This window comes from Anolis carolinensis, chromosome 6 (assembly GCF_035594765.1).
Source record: "Anolis carolinensis isolate JA03-04 chromosome 6, rAnoCar3.1.pri, whole genome shotgun sequence".
Lineage (NCBI taxonomy): Eukaryota > Metazoa > Chordata > Lepidosauria > Squamata > Dactyloidae > Anolis > Anolis carolinensis.
Window position 1 is genome coordinate 12,552,991 of NC_085846.1, and position 15,832 is coordinate 12,568,822.

A 15,832-nucleotide genomic window follows, 5' to 3' on the forward strand; every position below is an offset into this window, starting at 1 on the left:
AATCCCCAACCACTGTAGAAACAAGCAAAAGAAAATAAATACACGTCTGTACATTAAAAGGGTAGAATTGCAGGAGTGATAATAAATTGCTTTGTTACCTCTATAGTTCAACCAAGTGATTTTCAGAAAGTTTGCCTCTAAATAACAGCGTTCTCCATTTTGCAGACAACCCATTTCTGTTCATTCTTGCCCTGCAAGATGCCAAAAGCTCCCATTTGTTGAGTCACAGAAATAAAACAAAGACACAGACAGTTGAGCACTTCTTTGTCATCTGTATTTCTCTTATATACAATCACTTACATGTTATACAGTCCCAGAGGGATGACTTGGTCAAGCCCTCTCTATTCATTTGAGAATCTCTTAGAAAGATTCCTTCGGACAGTTTCTTGTTTTCACACACCTGAGGAAAGCAACTCAGCAGGTGATTTTCAGTAGTACGGTGACACCCTGAACATCTTCGGCTTTGCCCCTCCAACCCACAAGACCCTGTTTCCTGCAGTTTTGCACATCATGCCTCTTCCTAAAAGCCACTAAGAAGTCTTCCCAATCTATAAACTAGAAGTGATAGCCACTCCTGGAATATCTGATGGTGAGGACTCCTTATGTGTTCCATTTTCAAAACAAGATCTTTTCCTGGCATGCTACAACCTAAAAGGGATACTTTTAAAATGCCAATTTCATTAAAAATGGGGCTGAATTTTTTATAACTCTTCCTTGGAATAATCTTCCCCTCCTCACCCCATAGGGCATTTGCTACTTCAGATCAGAACCTGAAGCCATCGTTCAACATCCACTTCCTCTGCCTTTCCTGTAGTCAGCCCTGCATCTTCTGTCATTTTCTATCCCCTAAACAGTGACCTCTACTCAAAGTTTAGAAATATTATATGGGGAGGGGGGAGAGAATAATACGCTCAGAATCTCAGGTTCTAGGAGTTGTAGTCCAAAAAAGCAACTCTGTCAAGCTCTGTGCCTACAACTGCATATACATCCAACCTTTTCAAAAGATGGTTACTTCTCGATCATCCTCCCCACAGACCGATCCCTGTGGTGCCCATCACCTGACCCACACCATTTCTTTCAGCATTGTTCCATTTATTCTCCCAACTTTCAGGCTGGCGTTGCGTTGACGTGTTGCATTACCACACTGGTTCTGGTCAGTAAGCGACTGGTGGGGGGAAGAGAGGACAGAGTGTGTGTATATTCATGAATCCATCAATGCAGCTAACCTTCAGAACCAGAGCCCCACGGGGACTCCACTACCACCCGGAGAAGCTCCTCAGTCAACCCAGTCGGGTCACCAGCTAATCGGAGCAGCTCAGCCAAGCCAGCAGCTCGACAGAAGGGGTCTGAAACCTCCTGAATAGTGTAGTTGATACACCGCCGGAGCAGGCGGGGACGGTTCTGCTGTTCAGCCAAATGGTAAACCTCGCCTAGAGTCCCCAGGTGCATGAAGTCCCGGCACAATGCATCATCCACAAGAGACTGAAGTCCTGGCAGGAGATACTGTTCGGCGACTGTGAAAATCTCCTCTGCTAAAGGGAGGGGAAAGGGCACACCTAACACTGGGCAGGTCTTGCCACGGCAGCCGTGGAGAAAGTGCATAAGAGCGAGGAATGGGTCTGGTGCCACCCCGTGAAGTGTCACTGTGTTGCGGTTTGACTCAGCAAATCCTCCACTCAGCATGGCATGGAAGACTTCAGAGGCTTCACTGATGGCCTGGCGTGAGGCTGGCACCGTGAGACCAGAATCAAGCTGGAAATGTAAGTCAGCCCTGCCTTCGTCAGTAAGGAGAGAATAAGAACAGGGCAGTGGGGAATCCAGGCGGGGACGCTTCAGAGCGGGAGATGAGATCCGGGCAGGACTTTGGGATGGGGCCCGCAGGAGGAGGGAGAGGGAATCAGAAGCATAGAAGACAAAAATGGGATCTGGTTCTCGTCCCAGGGCTCCCAGAAAGAGGCGCAGGCCAGAGAGGTCCAGCAGTAGTTTCCGGCAAAGGGAATCTTTCCTGTGGCAAGAAAAGAAAACCATCACATCCTTGGCTTTTGAGGAAGTCCCACCTCTTCAAAATTTAGGCCAACATGAATGTAATTCTACTAACCATATGGACCTTTCCCCCTAAATTTCTCAGAACCACATAATTGGTCAATCCCAGCAATAATGTACAATTTCTTCCCAGTGTCTCCACATACTATTTGTGGGTCTTTCAAAAAATATATAAGCCAAGGTGAATTAGACATAAATCTTATCTAGTTTGGCATTCTGTCTCCAGAGGGGCTCAGTGTAGATTTAGGAAAAGCCCTAAATCACAAAGATTAAACAACCCCACCTACCCACACACACTTGTAATCCTCAGCAACTGATATTGGTTAAAAGGCATGCTGCTTCTGATTTCAAAGATAGTATGCTTCAGGGCCACCAATAGTTTTATCCTCTGTGAATTTGTCTAAATCCTTTAAATCTGCTCAAGCTAGTGGCCACCATCACACTTTGTGAAAGTGAATTCCATAGTTGAACAGACTGGGAAATACTATTTGAGATTTCTCTCAGCCTTGTTTAAAAATGGTACATCACTGTCCAAGAAGTCTTCAAAAGGTATTCTGTTTCTTTTAACACACTCATTTTGATAAAAAAAATAAATAAAGAGTTCAGGGAAACTGCATGCACTAAAGACATGGTTTGAGTACATGTCAAAGCTAATAAAATATTTAAATATACATTTCCCCAAATTTTTACAAATTTATGGAAATATAGTCATAATAAAAGAATAAAAATAACCAGATGTGAAGATCTGTTCAGAATGTAGTTTGTCATAGTTGGGAAAGATAACAGTTTTTAAAATTAGAATTCTGCCCAAATTAAATTCTGACAAAGTCTGACAAATGTAAAACATGGCTATGCATTTTCAGTTCATTAACCTTTAATAACAAAAGAAACCCACAATCCGGGAAAAAGCTGTAACAGAATACTGAGAATCCCTGATATACATAAACATGCTGACTTTCAATCAACTTCAGAGTGCATGCATAATAATTTCATTCCTTGCTTTTCCTTATTAACTTCTATCCTGATACACTAACTTTTCTTTTATTTGAATAAAATATTAAAATTAAGATTACAGCATAGTAGAGTGACTCCGCTTTTGCACATAAACTGATATTTTTCTCCGAAAGCAAAAGTCAACAACTCATGGTAAGCAGCTGCAAATGTATATTCACACCCCACACATTTTAATTTCAGTATAGTGCCACATCATGCCACTGGGGCATGTTTTACATCTGAATGATTATAAAGTAAACCTCTACATAAAAGGGATTGTTTCAATTATATATAAATTACTGTTATCAAAGTTTAATTATAACATTTAACACTTGGAATTAAAATGAGAGCAGGATTTAGGTTAAGATATACATGAAAGAGATTGTAATTAAATCTGGGTTTTGCATCAACTGAAATCTCTTTGTACATTTGTTTGGAAGAACATGGTGAAGACAATATATCAAAAGTATTGCACTTGTTTTACTAAGGGAGATTGACAAACCCAGCTCAGCAACATGATAGAGAGGATGTGGTTATACTGGAACCTTTTTTTATCTATGGTGATAAAACCCTATAGTGCAGAAGTTTTGGCAAAAAACGGAAGCAGAATTAATACTATTATCTTTCAATATATTGATCTGGATACTGGGCTAGCTCATGTCTTCTCATACTGTCAGATGTTCTTCCTACCTTCTCTTCCAGTTCTTTACATGTATTTTATCTAATTTTAACTATTGCCATATAAATCTAAAATTTCAATTCCATTTGTTAGTAAATTAATATTGTGCAGGTGAGAATTTACTGTTACACTGTCATCTTTTCTTTTTTAAAAAACACTACACAATCTTTATGTGTGTATATGTGTAGTGTTGAAATAGTTAAGTAACAAAGCTTGCAAACATTTCTATTCTAATTAAAGAGTACTAACAGCTCAATTATCTAAAGTGTCTAAAATCTATTGAATGTGAAGTATATAAATAGTTCTTCTTTAAACACATATTACGTGGGCCTCTCAGAAGAACTTTAGTTGTGTATTCCTCCATAACGGAGTGGGACTAGATGACCATTGTGGTTCCTTCCAATTCTGATTCTAAATCCTGATGTGTTTATATATCTCTTCAAGTCACTTAATAGTCAGAGGTGGTTGTGCAAGTTCTGTCCTCTGAAATGTAGGCCACAGCACTTAGCATTTATTGACTGTTATCTATCCAAGTACTAACCAGAGCTGCCCTTGCTTAGCTTTCAAGATCAGTAATGATTTGGTACCTTTAAAGTATTTAGGCTCTCATCTAAATCTTGATGACAGTAAGATATTTCCAACAAGTAACATGAAACCAGGCATTGTGAGCTATTTGAAAGCGAATCCAACAGTTTGGAAGTTAGGTCTACCACAAAAACTAACCACACTTAATCAGGTAAGTGAAAGAACAAGCGGATGATGACTCCTTTGAGATACTGTGATTGGTTGCCTCTTATCAACCATATGGGCTACACCACAAGGCATTTATAAACAGAATCAATATTAACAATATTTTTGTCTCTAAAAGAAAAAGTCTACCTCATTTTTAAAAAATATGGTAATTGATGAATAAAATGATACAATATTTGTAATTGTGAAATAGTTATTGAAGTGATTACTATTTAAGATTTGAGCTTTCCATTTATATCTATTTTTTTAATGCAAAGGAAACAGAAAGATGACTTCCATCCATTTCTATTATCAGCAGTGATGTGGTCATAGGGGGAGGACAGATGGGGCTACCAGTCCCATCAAATGGACCTACCCCAGGTCTAGTCCATCCTTAACCTTTGCAGACCATTTGGTATATGTGAGGGTGGTGAGTAAATATTTACATGCAGTTTTGCTGCTCCCCAGTCCAACAGTGTGAACCTAGGGATGATTAAAGCCATGACCCAGTCTCTCCAAATCTCTGTCACTATTTGGGCAGCAACAAAAGCAGCTATAGGAAGAATAAGCCCCAGCCCCTCCTCAGCATATAGTCCTTGGAGGAGCATCACACCTACCTGCAGATAATTGGAAGGGAAAGGGCACAGGCCACCTGGTCTGATTCAGAGCCCGACAACAGCATATGAGTGAGGACACCCACACCAAAGGGGGAATCTGCCTGTACACAAAGGTTCATCAGTAGTGTCTCTCCTGGAAGGAAAGGGGAGAGGAGAGCAATGTGTCAGAAACTGCACTCAGCACACTGTCCTCCCAACTGGACTGGGTATTTGTTTCAACTCTGAAAGAGAAAGGCTACCTGTTTTAAGGACCATACACCACACTACCTTATCATTTTCTTATCACAAGAGCTTTAAATACCCACATTTCTCCCATCTACTCTAAATGTTCCATGCATGGCTATGCCACAACACTAAGAAGTGGTTCTGAGGTTTAGCGAACCCTGGCTAACACTACATTCTGGTGTAGGGACGAGAAAGCAAGACTCACTGATTCAAACTAGAACCATTAGCTTCCTATGGGTTCAAGAACCTACCAATACTGACTACCAAGATAAATAGGAGATCCAATAGGAGTCCTTCCTAGGTCATGGAACAATCGATAAATATTAAATTAATGTTACACCAAAAGATGCTAAAGTTGGCAATCCATCAGCTATAGGCTGCATGCAGCCCAAGGGACATTTTGGTTGCTCAGTTTCACTACGAAATCCATTCTGCTCTCCTGAAACCCCCAGGTAAGTTCCTCACTTCCCTTCTTCAAACACAATGAAGCAATTCTTGCCACCCACTCCACTTTCCTTCATGCTACTCTTCATATCCTCTCCCTTCTTTATTCTATCTCATGCTGCTCTCCCTCCCTGCTATAGGTTCCCAATATATCAATTCTCCAAATTGCATCAGAGGAAGCCACCCCAGGCATTACTAAACTTCAGCAATCAACAAGACACAACCCCTGACGAGTTCTTGGATTGGTCCCATGTGGCTTTTGGGGCTGGGGAAGTTATAGCCCACAGGGTTGACTGACAAAACACACACCAAGCTCCCTGAATCTTTTGGTATCACGCTGTTCAGCATCTAGGTTTCCTGGTTCTTCTCCTTCGTGTCCAGCAGCAACAACAGAAGCAGCCTGCTCAGGGGACACCCCAAGTATCAACCAAGAGCGGATGAGAGAGGGCCCATAGGAACGAACAAAGGCTTCCAGGCAAGCTGGGTTGCAGGTGAGGCGATGCAGCAGCCGAAGGCAGCGAGATGAAGGGGCTGCGCTTCCAGTCACATAGCGCAGCAGCCCTTTCAGTGTGGTCGGCGTAACCAAGCTGCGACTGGGATCCTCAACTTGAGAAAATCGAGAGAGCAGCAGCAAGGCGGGGGCTTCAGGAGCCTGGAGCTCTCTGTCACCCACACAATGAGACAAAGAGAGCGGGAGGGCCAAGGAAAGCAAGGGGGGTGACATCTCGGCAACAGGGCGTGATACTTGAGGAGGCATCACTTGCTCAGGTACTGATCGAAACTTAGAACGACGTTTCCAGCAAGTGGTAGGCGTCCTGTACTCATCAGGAGAGCCTGGAAAACTCTGCAGGGTTGACCGCTGGGGGATCAAGGAAGTCTCCTCCGAGGCTGCTGGTCTCACAGCAGCTTTGGGCAACAGCTGGTTTTGGTCATCCTTCCTTGGAGCAGATATCATAGGGGTTGAATGCACATTACTTGGCCCTGGCTCATTCTGGTCCATGACCAAGGCAATCTCAGTGGACTTTTTTATATCCCCTTTGGCTGAATTTATCACCACTGAATCTGGTGTCACCACTAAAGACAATGAACATGGTAACTTATTCTCTTCTTGGACTCTATCTTCTTTATTCTTCACTGGTGATGTCTCTATTAGCCCCCCTTGCTGTTCCTTCGTCTCACTTATATCTTCTTCTTTGGTTCCATCTAAATCTGGCATCTCTGCTACTGGTTCTGAATAGAGACCATCAGGTACCTCCAACATAAGGGATGTTTTTGGACATAAACCCTGTTCTGGTTGTATTCCCTCCCCCTCTGCTGGGTTTAATGTTTCAGAAGTATCTGGCTGCTCCACAAGAGGCAAATCCAATAATGGTGAGTTTAAAAAATCAGGGGATTCTGCCCTTGACTGGGTTTTCACTTCAGAGGGAGCATGACACGGTCCCAGGGCGTCATCTTGCAGTTCTTGATTTGGACTGGCACATCCTGGAGCATCCAGCTCAGAAAGAGTGGTATCAGGAGACCATTGAGGGGAAAGGTCTACTGGACTAGCAATATAGCCTTCAGAAATAAGCCAGGATCTGCATTGGAAAGAGAGGATACAGAAAGATACAGAGAAAGATTCATTATGTATGTTGCATTTGTCTCTTACTGTTCCTTCAAAGTGAAGGTAGGGAGCTTGGAGAGGAACCACTACTTGAAAAGGTTCCTTTTCTGGACTATAACTTCCAGAATTCCTCAGCCAGCACAGGAAGATTCTAATTTTTTTTATTACTTGTACATTTGTACATCCTAGACATTGAATAACTACAGATTACATTAAATGCAAAGCTTCCCATCAGCATCTTTTCAAACATCCCATCTTTTTCTGATGCCCCATAAGATGTTTGGATCTCAATTCCTAGCTGTTCTTACAAACTCTTACAAAATCTTACAAAAAAGATGGCACCCAGCTCAAGAAATCATTTACCTGAGGCTCTGAAAGCTGGAGGATTCTGCCCCAGGAGTGGCCTGCTCCCCACGTCGCCCCTCTGCAGGGAAGTCAAAAGAAGCTGCATCTCTCTCATCTTCCTGTTCCTCATCCTCTTCCTCCTCTCGCACCTGGCCTCTCAACTGGCCCAGCACTGCCAGCTGCCCTACCAGCAAGGGCACCAGTCCTCCAGCCTGCAGCACCTCCAAGGCTTCTTCATCATAAAAGAAAGCCACAAAGGCCACTACCACGCGAGCATGAGAGGAACTCTGGCACCGGTCCCGCAGCAGGGACAGCAGCAGCTCTAACCCTCCAGCTTCACGGACCCGGCTTCTATTGACAGCCTCCCGGCAGAGCAGACAAAGAGCTTTCACCAGCGGATAGAGGTAGGCCCCAGGTGCTCCCGCTTCCTTCCGGCGGCGGATTTCCCCAACCAGCACTTCTACCACTCCAGCATTGCCAATCACTGGCCTCAGCATCCCCTGCAGACAAAGGTTGGAGAGGGCCAAGAGGGCAGATTCCCGCACAGGCCGTTTGTCATGGCCGGCCAAGGCCACGAGGACTGGGATCCCTCCGCCCAGGCTTAGCTGTTCAGCACAATCTCGGCTGCAACCCTTGGTGAGCTCAAGGAGGGCGCGCACTGCCGCCGCCACCAGAGCAGCATCATCGAGGGAGGAAGCCAAGCGTTCAGCAATGGGGCGAACTGCTCCCTGCTGGGCCAAGATCAGGCGATGGGCAGGAGTATCGGCCAGGTATCGCACTGCCCTGATGGCACTCTGCAAACACTCGCTGTCCTGGGAGGTGGAAAGGACTTGGACAAGCGGGGGCACAGCACCTGCAAGGAAGAGACAAGGGATGGGATCCAAGAGGAAAGCAACTCTGTTAGATGTAATTATTGCCATATCTCCACGGTCAGACAAAAAACTACCAGGCCCATCCATCAGCTGCCAGGTATTTTGGATTTTAATGGATTTTAAAATACTTGCATATATAGAGATATCGTGAAGATGGGGCCCAAATCTAAACATGAATTCATGTATTTTTACATATGTACTTTATGTGGATAAAGTATATATAATTTTATACATAGTATTTTTAAATTTTTGTGCATGAAAAAATGCTTGTGTACACTGAACAACTAGAAAGAAAAATGTCACTATCAGCCACCCATAAGGACAATTTCAGATTTTGGAGTATTTCAAATTCCAGATAAGGGGTACTCTACCTGCTTCTTAGGATGGAAGAGGAAAAGAACACTATTTTCTTTTTAAAGAAAGGATAATGGAAATAGTTGCCATTCCACTTGTTTTCAGAGTAATAAAAAGGCTTATTACACAAGTCCTCTGTGTATATATAAAGGATGCCTGACCTGGCCAATGAAACCCATGTCTTAATTGCATCCTGTTTAGAGTACTGTAATGCACTCTATGTGAGGCAGTAACTGAAGAATGTTTGTAAATTTTAGCTGACATAAAGAGTGGTAGCCAGAGGAACTCTGGCACTGGTCCCGTTGTATGGGGATCATACAACTCACCTTCTTAACAACTCCAATGGCTGTCTATTTCAAGGCAGAATTCTAAGTGCTGGTTGTGACCAATACAAAGCCCAATACAATTTAGATTCAGGCTAAAAGATAGGCTATCCCCCATGAGCTTGCCTGAGCCCTTTATAGGTACAGTTCTCCGTGGCTACCCTGGACTTTGGAATTCCCTCTCTACGAAACCTAGAATACATCTTCTTCTTGGTATCCTTCCATTAGCCGGTGAAACCCTTTTATTCAGATAGGCTTTTCAAACTAAAGTTTACTAAGGAAAGCCTGTACCAAGGTACTGTTCTGTTTTAAACTGTACTGATCTAATGGCTGTTAACTTTTCAAAGTGTACCATTTAAATTGTTTCAAAATGGTTAATAATTCAATTCTTCTAAATTGTTGAGTTTTTATGTTTTTAATTGGATTATGGACTCTGTATCTGCAAGACCAGTATCCAGTTTCATTTCTCTATGTCTAACAAAATATGGCTTCTCTAGGCAGTTTCTAGATCTTCCAGCACAAGCCCATAGTATTCTTGAGCCAGCAGTCCTTCATTTCAATAGAGTTTGTTATTATGCAAATTTTGCATATCTATGCAAAATCCGGGAATATATCCCTGCAGACACAGGAGTCATGCTGTACATAGTACAGTGTTCCCTTGCTACTTCATGGTTCACTTTTCGCTCCCTTGCTGTTTCATGGGTTTTCAATTAATATTAATGTACACATTTATAGCTGTATGTTGACTGTTTCATGGGTTTTTGCAGTGTGCAAAGTGTTTTGGAAAGGGGGGAAAGGGAGAAATGGAGAAATAAAGGGAGGGGGGGAGGGTAGGAAATAAAAAAGGGTTATTTAGCTTCCATTCTTCTTCTCTGCCGGTGTACTGTATATTGTAACTGCTAAAATAAAGTACAGACTGCATTGTAGTAAGTGGTCTGTGGTTTGCTCTCCTCCACACATAGAATAAATATGGTGTCCCTACTTTGCGGATTTTCACTTATTGCAGGTAGTCCTGGAACGTAACCCCCGCGATAAATGAGGGAACGCTGTAACCATTGTAAGCCACCTTGTGTCCCAGTCTTGGAGGAAAAATAGGTGATAACTGTAATGGTGATAATGAACCTGAAATAGTACACCTACACTCAGTTGTAACACACCTAACCTTCCAACAATACCCACCCCCTCCACAACCCAAATACACCACCCCAAATTTAACCTGCTTCGTGGATGGCTTGGCAGTTCTCCGAATCGACAGCCAAGTTGCCGAGAGCCCGTGCTGTTCGGTTCTGGATGCTTTCCACGGCAAGCGATTTAAGGATAGCAACTATAAAAACACATAATGGGAAAGAGGGAATAATCCAGCTGTAAAAGCATGAATGGCTTCCTGAGTGTTAGTCTTTTACTATTATAAACAATAAAGATAGACTCCTAGCTCTATTTCTTCGACAAAAAACAACAACTCTGGAGTGAGGGAAGCTTCTTCAGACAGAACATCATCTGAAGAATGATTTCCAGACACCGCTACCATCAAATCTGTTCCAACAAATATAAACCACAAACCTTCGTGCCAAAACGCATCACTTCCTCTGCCAGAGAGACCAGTATCTGCTATATGATAATAGTTTATTTGTGGGAAAAGCTTTAAGTCTCTTTCACAGTGCAGACAGACTGCGTACATTTTGCTTCCTTGTTACACATAACATATGAAGTCTTGCCTAAGGGTGAATCAGTTCAATTCTAAGCTCTTAAGACTATCGCCAACCTCCCTGAGAAAGAAAAGGCAATTTTTCTATCTGAGCTTTCTCCCAGTTTAGGGCCCAAAGAGCCCTAAACTGGGAGAAAGCATAGATTAGAATGAAGGTATTCAATTAAGGAAGATATCCTAAGTGAACACAACTGTAAAAGCCTTTTTAAAAACAGAAGAATAAAAATATGGTGTGCATGCTCTTTCAAAAAAGTTTCTAAAAACAGTCTGTCCTCCATGTGGAACCAGTAAGGTCAAAAGGAAACTCCTAACAGATACTTTTCTCCTGTCACTTGACTCATTTCCCTTCACTCTTTTTTGAAGATGAGCTACTGGCATTTGCACATTAATAGACAGGTGGCGTGCCAACTGTAGAAATGGTAGAAAACAAATTATGACAAGCCAAGACATATTCCTCAGCTGCAACCCTGAAGAGATGAGGCTGCATATCACACATACCCTGTTTCAACAGCCATGAATCAAACTGAAGATTCTTGGTGCTTCCAAAACGTGAGGAATGTAGCTTGATGCAGCACAGAGCTCACAATCTCCAAAAGGGTCAGATGTGACTGTTACAGATTGACAAACCCTGTCTTGGGGTGCATTTGCACTATAGAATTAATGCACTTTGACACTACTTTAGCTGCCATGGCTCAATGCTGTTGAATAACAAAAGCTTAGTTTTACAAGGTTTTAGCTTTCTCTGCCAGAGAGTGATGGCGCCTCACTAAATTACAAATCCCAGGGTTTCATAGCATCAAGCCACAGCAGTCAAAGTGGTGTCAAAACATTTGGAAGACACCTTGGCCTTCACTTTTGAATAAGCCTGAACATGACACAGGAGGCCAGGGTTTGACATCCTGCTCAGCTATGAAAACCCATTGGGTGACTGTGAGTCATACATTCTCAGCCTCAGAAAACCACATGACAGGATTTGCCATAAGCTGGAAATGACTTGATGGTATCCAACAACAACAGTGACACACAGCTACTCTGTTACAATATATTAGCAGAGGGACCCTACCTCATCACAAGACATGAAAGCCTTCCTTGACAAACTCTGCCCCGATCCCCCCAGTGGTTTTCTTTTATGCTGAAGTGTACTCTCTGGCACATATCTGATACCCAGGTTTCCCCAAATGTAGGAGACCTGAGAGTGTAGGCCCCCAATGTAGGGAACTGAGACTTGACTCTCTTAAATGAGCATCAAAGTAGCTTCTAGCTCAAAAATATAGGGGACCTCAGATGGTAATATTACTATTATAACTATCTTGCTTTTCTCTCTTAAAGGAGACTCAATGTAGGTTTGCCCCTCAAAGCTGAGGTACCTGAGACTGCATTATCATCATTATACTGATATACAATGTTCTTCTTATATGAGCCTCAAAGCAGCTTTCCCCCCTCACCTCACCCCCAAATGTAGGGGACCTCTGACTGTATTATTATTATTATCATCATCATCATCATCATCATCATCATATGTAAATCATATTTTCATCTCTTAAAGGGGCCTCAAAGTGCTCCCAATGTAGGGAACCTGAAACATTATTGACATCATCATCTTCATTATTATTATATTATTATAATTTATATCCTGCTTTCTCCTCTTAAATGAGCCTCAAAGTATAAGAATGATGTATTATTAATACAATTGTAGGTCCACTACATTTGGTGGAAGAAGCTGCTCTGACGCTCACTTAAAAGAAAAAAGCAAGATATCATCATCATCATCATCATTAATCTTATACTCATATTTATAGTCCACTTTCCTCTCTTAAAGGAGCCTCACAGCACACACTGCCATGAAGGGAATCTGAGAATGTGTTGTTGATGTTGTTGTTATTCATACTTATATCCCACTTTCTTTACTTAAACTTTTCTCAATGCAGCTTCTTCCACCAAATGTAAGGGTCTTAAGACTGCTACATTTGATGGAAGAAGCTGCTCTGAGGCTTGCTTAAGAGAAGAAAGTGTATTATTATATTCATATTTACATATTTATATTCTGCTTTCCTCTCTTAAAGAAGCCTCACAGCGCCCTCACCCCATGAAGGGAACTTGAGATTATTATATTTATATTTACATCCCATTTTTTTTCTTAAAACTTCTCTCAGAGCAGCTTCTTTCAACAAATGCAGGGGTCCTAAGACTGTATAATAATAATTATTATTATTCCCAGTATGGCATATTTGTCATGAAGTCTCAGGTGCTCTATATGAAGAAAGGAAAGGGGGATATTATTATTACATTTATTATTATTGATATATTATAAATAATACTAATATTAATAGTAATATTCCCACTTTCCTCTCTTCATGTATTATTATTACTCCCAGTATGGCATGTCTATGATGAAGATACTCAGGTGCCCTATATGAAGAGAGGAAAGAGGAATATTATTATTAATTGTATTATTATGATGGATTTTATTATCATTCCACTTTCCTCTCTTCATGTATTATTATTATTATTCCCAGTATGGCATATCTGTGATGAAGAGTATGAGGTGCCCTATATGAAGAGAGGAAAGAGAAATATTATTGTTATTATTATTATTGATAATATTATTATGATTCAGCTTTCCTCTGTCATGTATTATTATTATTATTACAGTACTTCAAATATGGCATATCGGTGATGAACAGCAAATATGGCATGATGAAGAGTCCTATATAAAAAGAGGAATATTATTGTTATTAATAATAATAATTTCCCACTTTACTCTCTTCAAGTATTATTATTACTCCCAATATGACATATCTGTGATGCTGAGTCTCAGGTGCCCTATAAGAAGAAAGAGGGATATTATTATTATTATTATTATTAATATTCCACTTTCCTCTCTTTATATATTATTAATATTACTTTCAGCATAGCATATCTGTGAAGAGCCTCAGGTGCCTTATATGAAGAGAGGAAAGAGGAATATTATGGTTATTATTATTATTATTAATACTGTAGAGTCTCACTTTTCCAACATAAACGGGCCGGCAGAACGTTGGATATGCGAATATGTTGGATAATAAGGAGGGATTAAGGAAAAGCCTATTACACATTGAATTAGGTTATGATTTTACAAATTAAGCACCAAAACATCGTGTTTAACAACAAATTTGACAGAAAAAGTAGTTCAATATGCAGTAATGCTATGTAGTAATGACTGTATTTACGAATTTAGCACCAAAACATCACGATATATTGAAAACATTGACTACAAAAATGCGTTGGATAATCCAGAACGTTGGATAAGCGAGTCTTGGATAAGTGAGACTCTACTGTAATAATATACCACTTTCCTTCCTTTATGTTATTATTATTATTACTCCCAGTACAGTATATCTGAGATGAAGAGCCTTGGGTACCCTATATGAAGAGGGAAAAAGAGGATTATTATTAATGTTATTATTATTGTGGATATCATTATTAAAAATATTATCAACAATATATTGATTTCTTCTTTTCATGTTCAGTAGAGTCTCACTTATCCAACATAAATGGGCCGGCAGAACATTGGATAAGCGAATATGTTGGATAATAAGGAGGGATTAAGGAAAAGCCTATTACACATCAAATTACATTATGATTTTACAAATTAAGCACCAAAACATCATGTTTTACAACAAATTTGACAGAAAAAACAGTTCAATACACAGCAATGTTATGTAATAATTACTGTGTTTAAGAATTTAGCGCCAACGTATTGAAAAGATTGACTACAAAAACATTGACTACTAAAAGGCCGACTGCGTTGGATAATCCAGAACGTTGGATAAGCGAATGTTGGATAAGTGAGACTCTACTGTATTATTATTATTACTCCCAGTATGGCATATCTGTGATGAAGAGTCTTAGGCGCCCTATAGGATGAGAGGAAAGATGATGATGATTAATATCAATATGAATATTAATAACAGCCTGCTTTCCTCTCTTCATTTAGGGCAGGCCTGGGCCACCTTGGGCCCTCCAGGTGATTTGGACTTCAACTCCCACAATTCCTAACAGCCTATCGGCTGTTAGTTGAAGTCCAAATCACCTGGAGGGCCCAAGGTGGCCCAGGCCTGCTCTAGGGCGCCTCACCCCTCCTTAGGCCTTCCAGACTAGGCCTCACCGCCTGCCTCTGTCGTCTCTCACCGAGGGGCGGGATGCCTCCCAGCTGGCGCACGCGGGCGCGGCTCCCGCCTTCGGTGCAGCAGTTGCCCAGGATGCTCAGGGCGAGGTCGAGGGTGCGGCGGGGCCTGGGGGCTCCGGCCAGGACCCTCAGCAGAGGCGCCAGTCCCCCGCGCTCTCGGAAGCGGGCGATGCCGCCAACCTCCTTGATGTGCTGCGTGCGGAGGGCCAGCAAGGCCTTGCCCAGGCCCGGCTCGGCGCCCTTGTGGAGCTGGGCCAGGCAGGAGCCCAGGGAGTCACTCCAATGCCCCTTGCCGCCCCCCGGGCCTTTGGAAGCCGGAGCCGCCATCTTGGCCAAGAAGCCCTTCTTCTCCTACGCCATCCCATCCCGAAGGGCGTCGCGAGCCGCCATCTTGGCGCGGTGCCTGCCGGTCGCTGTAGTCTCTTCCCCGTCCATTCTCCATTAGTTATACGGGACATCGAGGAGGAAAAGGACTCACATCCCATAGTGCCACGCGGCAGCTTTTGATTGACGTACAAGGAGTCAACAAAGTAAAGGTTCCTACTTACTAGTCCAGGCCTGGGCCAACTTGGGCCCTCCAGGTGTTTTGGACTTCAACTCCCACAATTCCTAACAGCCGGTAGGCTGTTAGGAATTGTGGGAGTTGAAGTCCAAAACACCTGGAGGGCCCAAGTTGGCCCAGGCCTGGACTATTCCCTTTCAGGGATGTAAATGTATTAAAACATTTACCTT

General features: G+C 42.2%; 1 protein-coding gene across 1 annotated transcript; it reads right to left on the bottom strand.

The window, feature by feature from the left end:
• Positions 1–252: 252 nt before the first annotated feature.
• On the bottom strand, positions 253–15,506 carry armc5 (armadillo repeat containing 5). The gene is made up of 6 exons (XM_062984019.1): positions 15,103–15,506; positions 10,444–10,551; positions 7,697–8,531; positions 6,040–7,307; positions 5,062–5,194; positions 253–2,005 (listed from the first exon to the last, which is right to left on the bottom strand). The coding sequence occupies exons 1-6, from the start codon at positions 15,425–15,427 to the stop codon at positions 1,222–1,224; spliced, it is 3,453 nt and encodes a 1,150-aa protein (XP_062840089.1). The 5' UTR covers positions 15,428–15,506; the 3' UTR covers positions 253–1,221.
• Positions 15,507–15,832: the final 326 nt, after the last annotated feature.

Bases quoted from the DNA above. Each gene is read 5' to 3' on its own strand.
- armc5 (XM_062984019.1), bottom strand. From the start codon at position 15,427: ATGGCGGCTCCGGCTTCCAAAGGCCCGGGGGGCGGCAAGGGGCATTGG. The intron at 10,552-15,102 runs GTGAGAGACGAC...GTGTTTTTATAG, and splicing joins GGGAGGCATCCCGCCCCTCG to TTGCTATCCTTAAATCGCTT. The intron at 7,308-7,696 runs GTAAATGATTTC...TTTCCAATGCAG, and splicing joins TCCAGCTTTCAGAGCCTCAG to ATCCTGGCTTATTTCTGAAG.